General features: G+C 36.4%; 1 protein-coding gene across 2 annotated transcripts in view; it reads right to left on the bottom strand.

Annotated features, from left to right (window-relative positions):
- The window catches only part of LOC149800251 (protein dachsous-like), a 182,263-nt gene that overhangs the window by 28,900 nt on the left and 140,319 nt on the right, over window positions 1-13,044 (bottom strand). For both annotated transcript variants that reach the window (XM_089959835.1, XM_089959834.1), the window contains exons 6-8: window positions 10,616-11,726; window positions 5,598-6,611; window positions 2,031-2,270 (exon numbers count right to left, since the gene is read on the bottom strand). In XM_089959835.1, the coding sequence (XP_089815961.1) occupies window positions 2,031-2,270; window positions 5,598-6,611; window positions 10,616-11,726 (2,365 nt within the window). The remainder of the gene's footprint in view (window positions 1-2,030; window positions 2,271-5,597; window positions 6,612-10,615; window positions 11,727-13,044) is intronic.

Raw genomic sequence — 13,044 nt, forward strand, 5'->3', positions numbered from 1 at the left:
CATTTCAACTCTGTCTACGTGGGTTCGAGTCTCAGATTCAGTCAATGTGGGTATGTGAGAATGTTTGCCAGTAGCTTCTCGTGGGTCAGTGGTTCTTTCTGGGGTTTTCCCGGGTTCTTCCTCCACCATTAATACTGTCCACCATGTATAGCCTATCATGTGCTGAAAAATGGCATTAAACACCACCACCACCGAATGGGCTTAGGGGCAACATCAAGCTAAACACATTGTTGCGCTCCTTATTTATTAAGTATGTAATAAACATTCTTTAACTAATCCTTGTTTAATAAGTATGCAATCCCCATGCTTTAACTATTCCTTGTTTAAATAGTATGTAATCAACATGCTTTCACTACTCCTTGTTTAATAAGTATGTAATCAACCATGCTTTAACTATTCCTTGTTTAATAAGCATGTAATCAACCATGCTTTAACTATTCCTTGTTTAATAAGCATGTAATCAACCATGCTTTAACTACTCCTTGTTTAATAAGTATGCAATTCCCATGCTTTAACTATTCCTTGTTTAAACAGTATGTAATCAACTATGCTTTATCTACTACTTGTTTAAATAGTATGTAATTAACTGTGCTTTAACTACTACCTGTTTAAAAAGCATGTAATCAACCATGCTTTAACTGGTTTAAATAGCATGTAATCAACCATGTTTTAACTACTCCTTGTTTAATAAGTATGTAATCAACCATGCTTTAACTACTCTTTGTTTAATAAGTATGTAATCAGCATGCTTTAACTACTACTTATTTAAATAGTATGTAATCACCATGCTTTAACTACTCCTTGTTTAAATAGTATGTAATCAACTATGCTTTAACTATTACTTGTTTAAATAGTATGTAATCAACTATGCTTTAACTGGTTTAAATAGCATGTAATCAACCATGCTTTAACTACTCCTTGTTTAAATAGTATGTAATCAACCATGCTTTAACTACTACTTGTTTAAAAAGCATGTAATTAATCAACCATGCTTTAACTACTCCTTGTTTAATAAGTATGTAATCAACCATGCTTGAACTGGTGTAAATAGTCTGTAATCAACAGTGTTTTAACTAATACTTTTTAAATAAGTATGTAATCAACCAAGCTTTAACTTGTTTAAATAGCATCACTATGAGTTGGTAACTGCGTCAATGAAGACCAAAGGTTTTTATGTACACCACCAACCACCATCTTGAATGCATTACAGGAACACATAAAACATTTTCTTGAGCTAACTAACTTTTCTAATATTGTACAGTATGTTACACAACACAATAGGCATTGTTTGATATGTTACATATCACAATGTGCTCCCTGACTATTGTGTTACAGAAAGGTTTTCAGCTTATTTCCTATCAGAAGAAAGCACTGAACTAATACAGCAGTTACTACTGGAAAAATATCACATACTATGGGGGGGGGGGGCTGAAAATATATGAAAATGCTTATTAAAATTTACATGACATCTGTTTCAATGAAAACAATAAAGCACCATAAACACCGCAGAATGCTGACTTACCTCCTCTTCTGACACATGATCTCAAATGATACAATAACCCTAATTGTATCCCCCAAAAGAAGGTCACTGTCACCAACAGAACTCAACATAAATGTATCAATAATGTTTCATGACTTTACATGCAAACGTTTTCAGAATAAGACATTTAATGCTGATGTTTACATGTTTACAACAACAACTAGTGGAAAAGTGTTGTCTTTCCATGTCCTTTACCGATTGCTGCCATCTCACTTCTGTTCTAGTGGGTTCAAATCTCAGGCTCAGCCAATGTGGATATATGAGAAAGCTTGCCAGTAGCTTCCCGTGGGTTGGTGGTTCTAACAGGGGTTTTCCTGGATTCTTCTTTCTATTCCAATTATACTGGCTACCATGTACATCCTTTCATCCACTGAAAAATGGTGTTAAACCCCAAACAACAACAACTTTCCATGTCTTTCTCTCTGCTAATGCAAGTAAAGAAAAACTTTTAAAAAAATCCAATTAATTGTCAATATTATAAGACAACTACCTTGATCCGGGTCGGTAGCCCTTACTGTGGTGACAGATGATCCAGCCGAGGTGTCCTCTGAAACATTTGCCTGATAGATGGACTTGAGGAAGTGTGGTGGGTTGTCATTAACATCCATCATTACAATGGTCAAAGTGGTAGTGGAAGCACGAGCTGGACTGCCATGGTCAGTGGCACCAATCACCAGGGAATAACTGGGCACTGATTCACGGTCCAGCTGCTTAGCAATCGTAAACTGGCCTGTAAAATGGGAAATTATAGTAAACTGGCCTGTAAAATGGGAAATTATATTAAATTGGCCTGTAAAATGGGAAATTATCGTAAACTGGCCTGTAAAATGGGAAATTATAGTAAAATGGCCTGTAAAATGGGAAATGAACCACTTAAATCTAATTAACCAACTGCATACATTTTTAACTTCTGCTCTCGTTAAGAATTTCATATCTGGAAAATTGTGAATATATGAATTTGTTAATAATTATTGAACGTGTCAGCATTGTCCTTCAGATCTGTTACAATTTACACAAATGTCAGGATATGATATTTTATAGATTGCAGATGGTTATCTTTCTTTTTGTATATATTAGAAAACAGCAGTCTCTTACCTCTGTTTCAAAAAAAATCTTGGTACAATGAAATCAGTTTTAAAAAAAGCTAAACATCAAGCTCAAATGTCAAAAGAATTAAGTTAGACTAGGAGAACTTTGTCAACATTTTTAACTTTGCCTATGAATCAGCTTGAGTTTTATTTACACCTAAAATTCTAAGAATCCATGTTATATAATAATAACAAGAAAATATTACAAAAATTATAACAAATAAAATGTGTTGCATCCTAAAAACGAGTCCCTTGAATGGACAGACAGACTCTCTACTATCTAAAGAATTTCCAGGAATTCAAGACCATTTCTTCCATTTAACTGCTCAGTGTTGAAACCATCTCTGAAGAATCAGTGATAACTAGATTTTCAAATTAGCTGTTGTGGCGGACATACTAATAATAATAATAATAATATAATAATAATAATAATAATAATGACCTTATTTAAAGAGGGTAACACAATTAGCTAAAAACTAATCTACCTTGAGGCCCTCATACAAAGGAATTTATTTATTTAAGCTGCATCTCTGAAGCCACTGGAAATAATGGGTTTGGAAGAAGGAAATAGAGTGGGCATTTCTAATCTCAACAGGAATACTATTCCAGAACAGAGTTCCAGAGTATTGGAAACTTTTTTTAAATAACTCCTTATTTGGTTTGGGAATTTTATACTGTTTGGTAGACATGGATCGCAGGTGGGGAGTATTAGCAGGTAGCCTATACTGGAATAGTGATTATAAATATTCAGGAGCACTATTATAAGATATCCTGTACATTAATTTGGCTTTTCTCAAACAGATTCGGTCTTTAATAGGCAATATTTTTAACCTACCAGCTAAACTTTCCTTGCTTTCTTTCTGGATTGATATTAGCCCAAATGCTCTTTTTTGAAGATGTGCCAGCTTTGCTATGTCTTTATCATTTGAATTACCCCATACTGTATTACAGTAGTCTAAATAGGGTTGTATGTAACTGTTATAAAATAGTTTTCTGTGCCTTTCAGGGAGAAAATGTCTTATCCTACTGAGAAGCCATAAACTTGAATTGACTTTTTTACTGATATGTTTGATATGTTCAGTCCATGATAGGTTATTATCTACCAGAACACCAAGTAGTCTATCATGACAGACCATTTGTAAATTTGTATCCTTCCATGTCAGACATAGTTCATCACTATCAAGATTTGTCCTTCTTTGCCGTGTTGAGATAAGTAATATTTTAGTTTTACCAGTATTTACCACCATGCCATTACATGTGCACCAGTTTTCCAGTTTGTTTAGAGCATTCTGTAAAATTTTGAGTTCATGCTTTGTGTTTTGGATGTCTGACAATGTTGTGTCATCTGCATAGAGATCTGTACATGATATTGAGTCTCTTAGTAAAAGTGGTAGGTCATTAATAAATAAAATGAATAGTAATGGACCAAGAATTGAGCCTTGTCGTACTCCATATCTAACTGTTTCTGAATGTCATCAGATTGGCACCATTTTATTTAGGATGAACAAGGCATCATAATCCAGAGGTAATCCACTGGAAATCCCATGTTGATTCAGGATTAACAAGATTTCCAAGATAGGTGCCGTGGTAGAGATACTGGGTATCAGATTGCCACCATTTCTATTCATTGCCAACTAGACATAATATGAAGTCTTTTGGTCTAAGAAGAATGTTGATAGGAGGACTAGGGGTAAGATAACCACTGTGGCAGCTAAATTAGAAGTCAGATCAGCAACATTTTCATTTTCATCTAACCAGATATCATAAGATGTATTTCAGAGAAAACTACTTGCTCATATGACTTTCAATCAGGGTAATCAGCCAACTGTGGTAACCATTATAGACATTAGACATCAACTGTGGTAACCATTATAGACATTAGACATCAACTGTGGTAACCATTATAGACATTAGACATCAACTGTGGTAACCATTACAGACATTAGACATCAACTGTGGTAACCATTACAGACATTAGACATCAACTGTGGTAACCATTACAGACATTAGACATCAACTGTGGTAACCATTATAGACATTAGACATCAACTGTGGTAACCATTATAGACATTAGACATCAACTGTTGTAACCATTATAGACATTAGACATCAACTGTGGTAACCATTATAGACATTAGACATCAACTGTGGTAACCATTATAGACATTAGAATACTGCTATTCTCATTCAGGACCATGGGATGAACTTGTGTGTATAGGTTCATCGCAAGCCTCCAAGTAATTTAGGAAAAGTTGTAATAACAAACTTGTGCTAACAGATGGAAAACAGACCATCCATAAGTTCTTCTTGTCTAGGAGAAATACAGCTAGAAACCAAACTAACATGTTTTTAAAGGTTTAACTTGAACCACATTCTCTCATTAAATGGTATCAAGTTGTTTTACTTTTACTTTTTTAAGTTTCATAGATTCTAGAAAGAGCCAGAAGAAAATCAATCTGGTGCAAAAATGGCTGTTAACTCTATGGTAAACTACCAGATCTTAAAAGAATTCAATCAAATCTTGAAATTTCTCTTACCTGTCTTAGTATTTAGTGAGAACATTCCTTTCTCATTGCCTTACCTGTCTTAGTATTTAGTAAGAACATTCCTTTCTCATTGCCTTACCTGCCTTAGTATTTAGTGAGAACATTCCCTTCTCATTGCCTTACCTGTCTTAGTATTTAGTGAGAACATTCCTTTCTCATTGCCTTACCTTAGTATTTAGTGAGAACATTCCTTTCTCATTGCCTTACCTGTCTTAGTATTTAGTGAGAACATTCCTTTCTCATTGCCTTACCTGTCTTAGTATTTAGTGAGAACATTCCTTTCTCATTGCCTTACCTGTCTTAGTATTTAGTGAGAACATTCCTTTCTCACTGCCTTACCTTAGTATTTAGTGAGAACATTCCTTTCTCATTGCCTTACCTGCCTTAGTATTTAGTGAGAACATTCCCTTCTCATTGCCTTACCTGTCTTAGTATTTAGTGAGAACATTCCCTTCTCATTCCCAGACTGCATGCTGTAACTGACAACATTGTTGCCACTGTTGTTGACATTGGAGTCTATATCCACAGCAATGAGAGATGCGACAAGAAATCCAATGGCCTCGTCTTCGGATACCTCCAGTGTTCCTATGTTCTGAAAGATGGGTGCATTATCATTCTCATCCAGTATTAAAATCATCACCGTCAAGGTTGTGGCCATCTGGCTCTGAGGGTTTGGGGCGCCATCAAATGCCTTAACAACTAGCGAAATGTCATGGACTGTTTCGTAATCGATAACCTGTGAAACCTTCAGCTGACCATTATTTTGATCTAAGGCAAAATATCCAGCTGCGGAGAGATTCTGAATCTGGTATGACACGGTTCCATTTCGTCCCGAATCTGCATCTGTGGCAGTGAAAATATAAACAATTTGTCCAATCCCTGAATTTTCACGGACCTTCAAGAAGAGTGGATCATAATCAAATACTGGGGCATTGTCATTCAAATCAATAATATGAATGCTGACACTGATTGTGTTACTCTTTGGATTGTATATGCTATTGTCCACAGCCTTAATAGCAACTGAATGAGATGAGGATTCCTCAAAGTCAACTTCTCGTATTGTTGTAATTTGACCTGTGATGTGATCCACAGCGAACAATCCAAATATGTTCCCAGCAACTATGTAATAAGAAACACGCCCATTTTCTCCAGCATCTTTGTCATAAGCCTTGACCATTCCTACAACTGTTCCAATCTGTACATTTTCCTCGATGTAGAAGGTAATGTTGTATGAAGAGAAAATTGGTGCCTCGTCATTATCATCACGAACTCTAATCTGAAATGGGTGTGTCACGACATTGGGTGGGTTGCCACCATCAGCTACAACAATACTAATGTTGAAGACATTTTTGGTCTCATAGTCCAAGACTTCCTTTGTCGTAATCCATCCAGTCTTAGAGTTGATGGAAAAATACCCAAGAGCACTCTCATCACCATCTGCAATTAGACATTTTGTAAATACTATAAGGATGTCTGTCTGAAATCTTTTTACTGGAAATACAACTGGCATATCACATAAAAGGCCACCACCTATCACTGGCAGACCTTCTAGAAATGGAAAGGCCATCTAGCTAATATGTATATCGATAATGTATCGTATCATAGGCTGAGTATCGTAAATTGTATCAATACGTGGTATACTTGTATTGTTTCACCCCTACCAACATATAACATTTACTCCACATAAATACAATGAAAGGAAGTTTTGCTATGTTTTGGGTCAAAACAAGTCAGGAACCATATATACTTGCTTACAAGTCCTGCCAACTAAAATCAACAAAGACACTGATCTGCAATCACCAGTAGGTCAGTCTATGTTATTTGAGCTGTTCACTGCCTTCACTCAGATCTGATGGTGACCCTGATCTGCCATCACCAGTAGGTCACAGTCTATGTTATTTGAGCTGTTCACTGCCTTGACTCAGATCTGATGGTGACCCTGATCTGCCATCGCCAGTAGGTCACAGTCTATGTTATTTGAGCTGTTCACTGCCTTGACTCAGATCTGATGGTGACCCTGATCTGCCATCGCCAGTAGGTCACAGTCTATGTTATTTGAGCTGTTCACTGCCTTGACTCAGATCTGATGGTGACCCTGATCTGCCATCGCCAGTAGGTCACAGTCCATGTTATTTGAGCTGTTCACTGCCTTGACTCAGATCTGATGGCGCATTATGTGATGGCAGATCCAGATCTGTACAGTTGGATTCTACAACAAGGTCATACAGGTGGTAATGTTGATCAAAGGCAAATGTAAGTTCTTTTTTATGTCCCTGTAATCTTGAGATTTTCTAAGAACTTGTGTTCATATTTTCAGGAGTTTTGATTTTCTATTATACTTCACTCTGCTATCAAAATAATGAAAATTCAACACTAGTTTATTTTCAAAGCTGTGATCTTTCCTAACTATTCACAATATTTTTAAATAGGAATCTTTAAGTTATATTTTTGTGCTCCATGGCTTCAGGTTTTTGCATAAAATGATTTGTTGACTGCAACGAGTGCTGTGATGATGCATAGACGTGTCTTTCAAAACACTTTGACAATTAAAAAAATTGTCTTGGACATTTTTGTCACCAGTATACTTGCCAAGGAAATGGGAGCTAAGTGCCTTCCATAAGACAGACCAAGGCAGCCTATTCCTCAAACCCTTGGGTCTGGCATTCTAACCACTGACCCACTGCCACTCCCTCTCAAAATCCTTGGATTCATACAAGCTGGACACTGCCAAATGAGTGACCATGTCTCCTAGCTAACCTTCAAATAATCAGTGACAGGAATATCATGCAAATCCAAGGTATGACAGAAGAGGAATAACCCAGATATCTAAATATGTAACAGTTCTTCGGGAATTTTATTTGGTAAAAACCTGTCAACTTTTTTCTTCAAAGAGCAGTGCTGCATTAAATTTAACATCATCTGACAATAACTGTAAACCCTGGATCTAAAAAAAAAGGTATTTCATGCAAGAGAGTTTAACTGTTTCTGTGCTTTCTCAACCTGGGCACATAAAACCTGCTTTTGTAATGGCTGCATATGTGGTCTTGTTACAGCAGAAACTGTGTATACAAGATATAAAAGTGGCTACAAGCACCAGATCAAAAGCAGTTGATTTTTCCATACAGACTTGGATTGTCACTCACCTTACCCCATCCTCTGCTAAAGAGTATACCTACTGGTCTTCATTCAGCGTTAACATGGACTTAACTGTATTGTGTCAATCCATGAAATGAGATCTACCATTGCAATGAAATGAGATCTACCACTTCACGGCAAACTAACAGATCTTGATTGTCAATGTTTGTTAAACATAGGATTCACAAGTGTAAAAGCCAAATCTGTGGCACAAAATACACCAGCAGATCAGGGTTTACAATGGTTGTCAAACTTATAATTCAAGCAACATAGGCTCTGACCTGCTTGACAGTTGACAACCAGAGGATCTGGGTCTATGATGTTAAACTTAAAAATCAAGCAGCATATACCCTGATTTACTTAACAGTAGATCTGAGTCAATGATGTTAAACTCACTTAAAGAAGAACATTTCCCTAATATTGTAAGCAGAACTGATTCCCTCATGCCATGGCACAAAACTAGTTTGCTACAATAACTGTTAGTAACGAAGAATGGCAAACTGGGATGATGTCATCCATAGTCTGTGGCCATACAAGTTACCATGCTGCCGGTTGAATTACTGAATGCATATAAAATGATAGAGAGAAAAAAGCAAGGAATGCTCCACACTGCGTTAGGTGCAACAACACCTGGAGGTACATCAGCAGCACAAAATAAACATACCAGGAAGCTGTGAAGTTTGGGAGAAAACAGTTTGCATCCAAGTGAAAATAGATCTGTTTAATATCTTAATGAAGTGCAAAGAGAATGTTAAACACAAATCATGATTATGTGTTTTTAATGAAGCAGATGCAAGATTAAGAAATAATGAAGTACGTCTGCAAATGATGATCATCACTGGAATTTAATAAAATGCAAAAACCTCTGCCCTCTTTTTAATGAACTTGGGACTTTTCTTGGTCAACTGAAAATGGGACTTGCCTATCATCTGGAACCATTTTTGTTTATTGGAAATAAAACTTTTGGCAATGAAATGCTGAAACTCGGAAAAGTCTGTGATTTTGAAATATTTTGAGTTCAGATTAAAGCTTGTTTACAATGTGATTGGGACTAACATTCTGACCATCAGAATTTCCTCCAAAAAATTCCAGTAAACATCTGCCAGCTTACTACTACGTATATTTCAATAAAATAATATAGCTTTAGTTGTGAATATAAAAGATATTATGAAGAAAAATGTACATATACGAAATACAAAACCCAACATCCATATTTATGACTATCTAACAACTTCAATCTATATGTTCAGCTGAAATTCGTTTTCAACACTTGTAATACAAAGTACAGAGTTTTCAACACTTGTAATACAAAGTATAGAGTTTTCAACACCTGTAAAACAAAGTATAGAGTTTCAACACTTGTAATACAAAGTATAGAGTTTTCAACACTTGTAATACAAAGTATAGAGTTTTCAACACTTGTAATACAAAGTATAGTTTTCAACACTTGTAATACAAAGTATAGAGTTTCAATGAACAAAGACAGCAATATTCTCAACAGAACATCCTCTTCATTCAAGAGAAAAGTGGTCAGCACTGAATCTGCATTTGATTAGGCAAGTGATTGGAAAATTCACTCAAATTTACACCCACTATTTCCAGTTGTACAAGTGAATTTTCAAAATTGCTATTTTTAGAAAATAATGCAAGATGAACCTGATTGACATATGAATCATAAACCAAATATCTACAAAAAATGAATCAAAAACCAAATATCTACAAAAAATGAATCATAAACCGAATATCTACAAAAAATGAATCATAAACAAAATATCTACAAAAAATTGAATAAGCAGAGAGGATGTGACAAAATTGCACAAACCTGACAAACCTGGGCATGTAATGTAAACCAGATAAAGCTGTAATGTAATGTAACGTAACCCAGATATATTACATGTAAGCCAGATACATTAAATTACATGTAATGTACACCAGATACATTACATGTAAGCCAGATACATTACATTACACGTAATGTAAACCAGATACATTACATGTAAGCCAGATACATTATATTACACATAATGTAAAAACAGATACATTACATGGAAGCCAGATGCATTATATTACACATAATGTAAAAACAGATACATTACATGGAAGCCTGATGCATTACATTACATGTAATGTACACCAGATACATTACATGTAAGCCTGATACATTACATTACACGTAATGCAAACCAGATACATTACATTACACATAATGTACACCAGATACATTACATGTAAGCCAGATACATTACATTACGCATAATGTAAAACCAGATAAAACTGGGCAGATCATGTAAGAATATGATCCTTACCATCCTGAAGGGAGAAGGTTATGGTTGCGTTTTCCCCGTAGTCATCATCTTGAGCAATGATCTGAACTACTCTTGTTCCCTTAGGTTTATTCTCATCCACACTTTCTGAGAACTGAGAGTTGAGAAACACTGGCTTGTTATCGTTGGTGTCTGTAACACGGATAACTACACTTACTGTAGCCTGGTGAGGTGGGTCACCCCGGTCACTTACTACAACATTAAAATCATATTCAGATTTCTCTTCCCGATCAAGACTTGCTGTCGTCAGAATTTTATTTTGTTTTATAACAAAAGGCTTGCCAATTGGAATATTATAAACTAATTCTGCATTAGGTCCAATGTCTGCATCTGTAGCCGATATATATCCCACTGAACTATTAAGAGGCGAATTCTCCTCAACGTTAAATGTGTAAGAAATCTGAGTAAAAACAGGATCATTGTCATTTATATCAGTGACCGTGATAGAGACAGTGGCTGTAGCACTTCTTGAGGGGCTCCCATGGTCCTGACACACTACAGTCAGTACATAGCGGTCTTTCACCTCTCGATCCAATTCTTCCTTCAGGTACAGATATCCGTCAGAAGGAAATATTCCAAACTTACTGGAATCCGGTGCACTCAGAAGGCTAAAAGTAATGCGACCATTTTCCCCAGAATCTCTATCTGTGGCTGATATTTGCTTGAATTTTGTGTTAACTGATGTATTCTCCGGGACAGAGACTTCAAACAAATTTTGCGAGAAAACTGGCGTGTTGTCATTAGCATCCTGAACACTGATCTCAAGGGTCATACTGGAACTTAGTGATATCTGTTGACCTTGATCGTACCCAATAATCACGATCTCATATTTTGTCACCATTTCATAATCCAACTTCATTCCCTGAGCCAGACGAATTTCTCCATTGGTCGTATCAATATTGAATGGATTTCCTTGATTATTCCATAGTTTATATCTGACCTCACCATTGCCATTGGCTCGAGTATCCTTGTCTGTAGCACGAGCAACATAGATGACTGTGCTGGAATCTATACTCTCAGAGACAGAAGTCACAACGTAAGACCTGCTGAAGATGGGTGGATTATCGTTAACGTCATCAATTGTGATGTTTACCTGAAAAATAAATACACAGCCATATATACTCATCTTTAAGTGGAGTCCGACTGCAAACTGCACAGACCCAGATCTGCTGTCACATGATGTGCAAGCAGATCTGGGTCTTTGCAGTTTGTTTGGTGTAATAAGCAAAACAAACTGGGACTGATGCTCTAGTGACCAAAAAGAATTTCCAGAAATTCAAGATAAGACAATTTCTTCCTTTTAGCAGCTGGGTGTTAGCACTGTCTCTGATAGTCTTCTGCATTCACATATTTTCAAATTAACTGCTGTAGATGACAGATTTAGGAGCAACAAGTCATTGCAAGATGACTTCTGATGGAAACCCCCATGTTAATTTGACTTTCTCTTTTGGAAAAGTAACAATAACAAGACTTCTAAGATGGCTGTCAAGGTGGCCATATTAGCCATCAGACTGGCACCATATCCATTTATGACGAACTAATCATTATAAGAAGTCTTCTGATGCAAGGACAATATCCATGTGACCTGCTGTAACAACAGTTTCAAGATGGCCAATGTGGTTGCCAAATTGGGAGTCATATCAACACAATTTTCAATTACGGTTCACTAGATATCATAAAAGGGACCCCCGAGTGGCCAAGTGGTCTAAAGACTCACTGTCATGGATCATTGCCATCTCACCTCTGTCTGCATGGGTTTGAGTCTCATGTTAGGCCAATGTGGGTATGTGAGAAAGCTTGTCAGTAGCTTCTCATGGGTGGGTGGTTCTTTCCAGGGTTTTCCCTCCACAATTTATACTGGCTGCCATGCATAGCTTAAATTGTGTTGAAAAATGGTGTTAAACCCTACAACAACAACAACAACAACAACATTATAAAAAGTCTTTCTTGTGAATACCCCAAGTGGATAACATAGTCCTTCATCCATAAGTGGTTAACAAAAAAATGTTTAAGATGGCCACCATGGCCAACATACTGGAAGTCTGAGTAGCACTTTTTTTTCATTTTTAGGACCAGCCACAAAAAGTCAATTAGTAAAAAACCCATGCTGATAGGACTATCTCTTCAGTCACTAGTAAAAAGCCCATGCTGATATAATTATCTCTTCAGTCACTTAGTAAAACCCCATGCTGGAGTACAGATAAGATTTTCAAGATGGCCATCATGGCAGCCATATTGAATGTGCCACCATTTTCATTCAGTCATTTAGTGGAAATGTTACTTTTTGTTTAGGAGGAATATAAGTAACACGACTGTTTCACAATGGAAGTCATGCTTGACATCAAATCTGCATCATTTAGGACCAACTAGACATCACAGGAAGTCTTTTAGTGAAAACCCCATGTTGAAAT

The sequence above is a fragment of the Sinohyriopsis cumingii genome, chromosome 5 (assembly GCF_028554795.1).
Source record: "Sinohyriopsis cumingii isolate HCF-2022 chromosome 5, ASM2855479v2, whole genome shotgun sequence".
NCBI lineage: Eukaryota > Metazoa > Mollusca > Bivalvia > Unionida > Unionidae > Sinohyriopsis > Sinohyriopsis cumingii.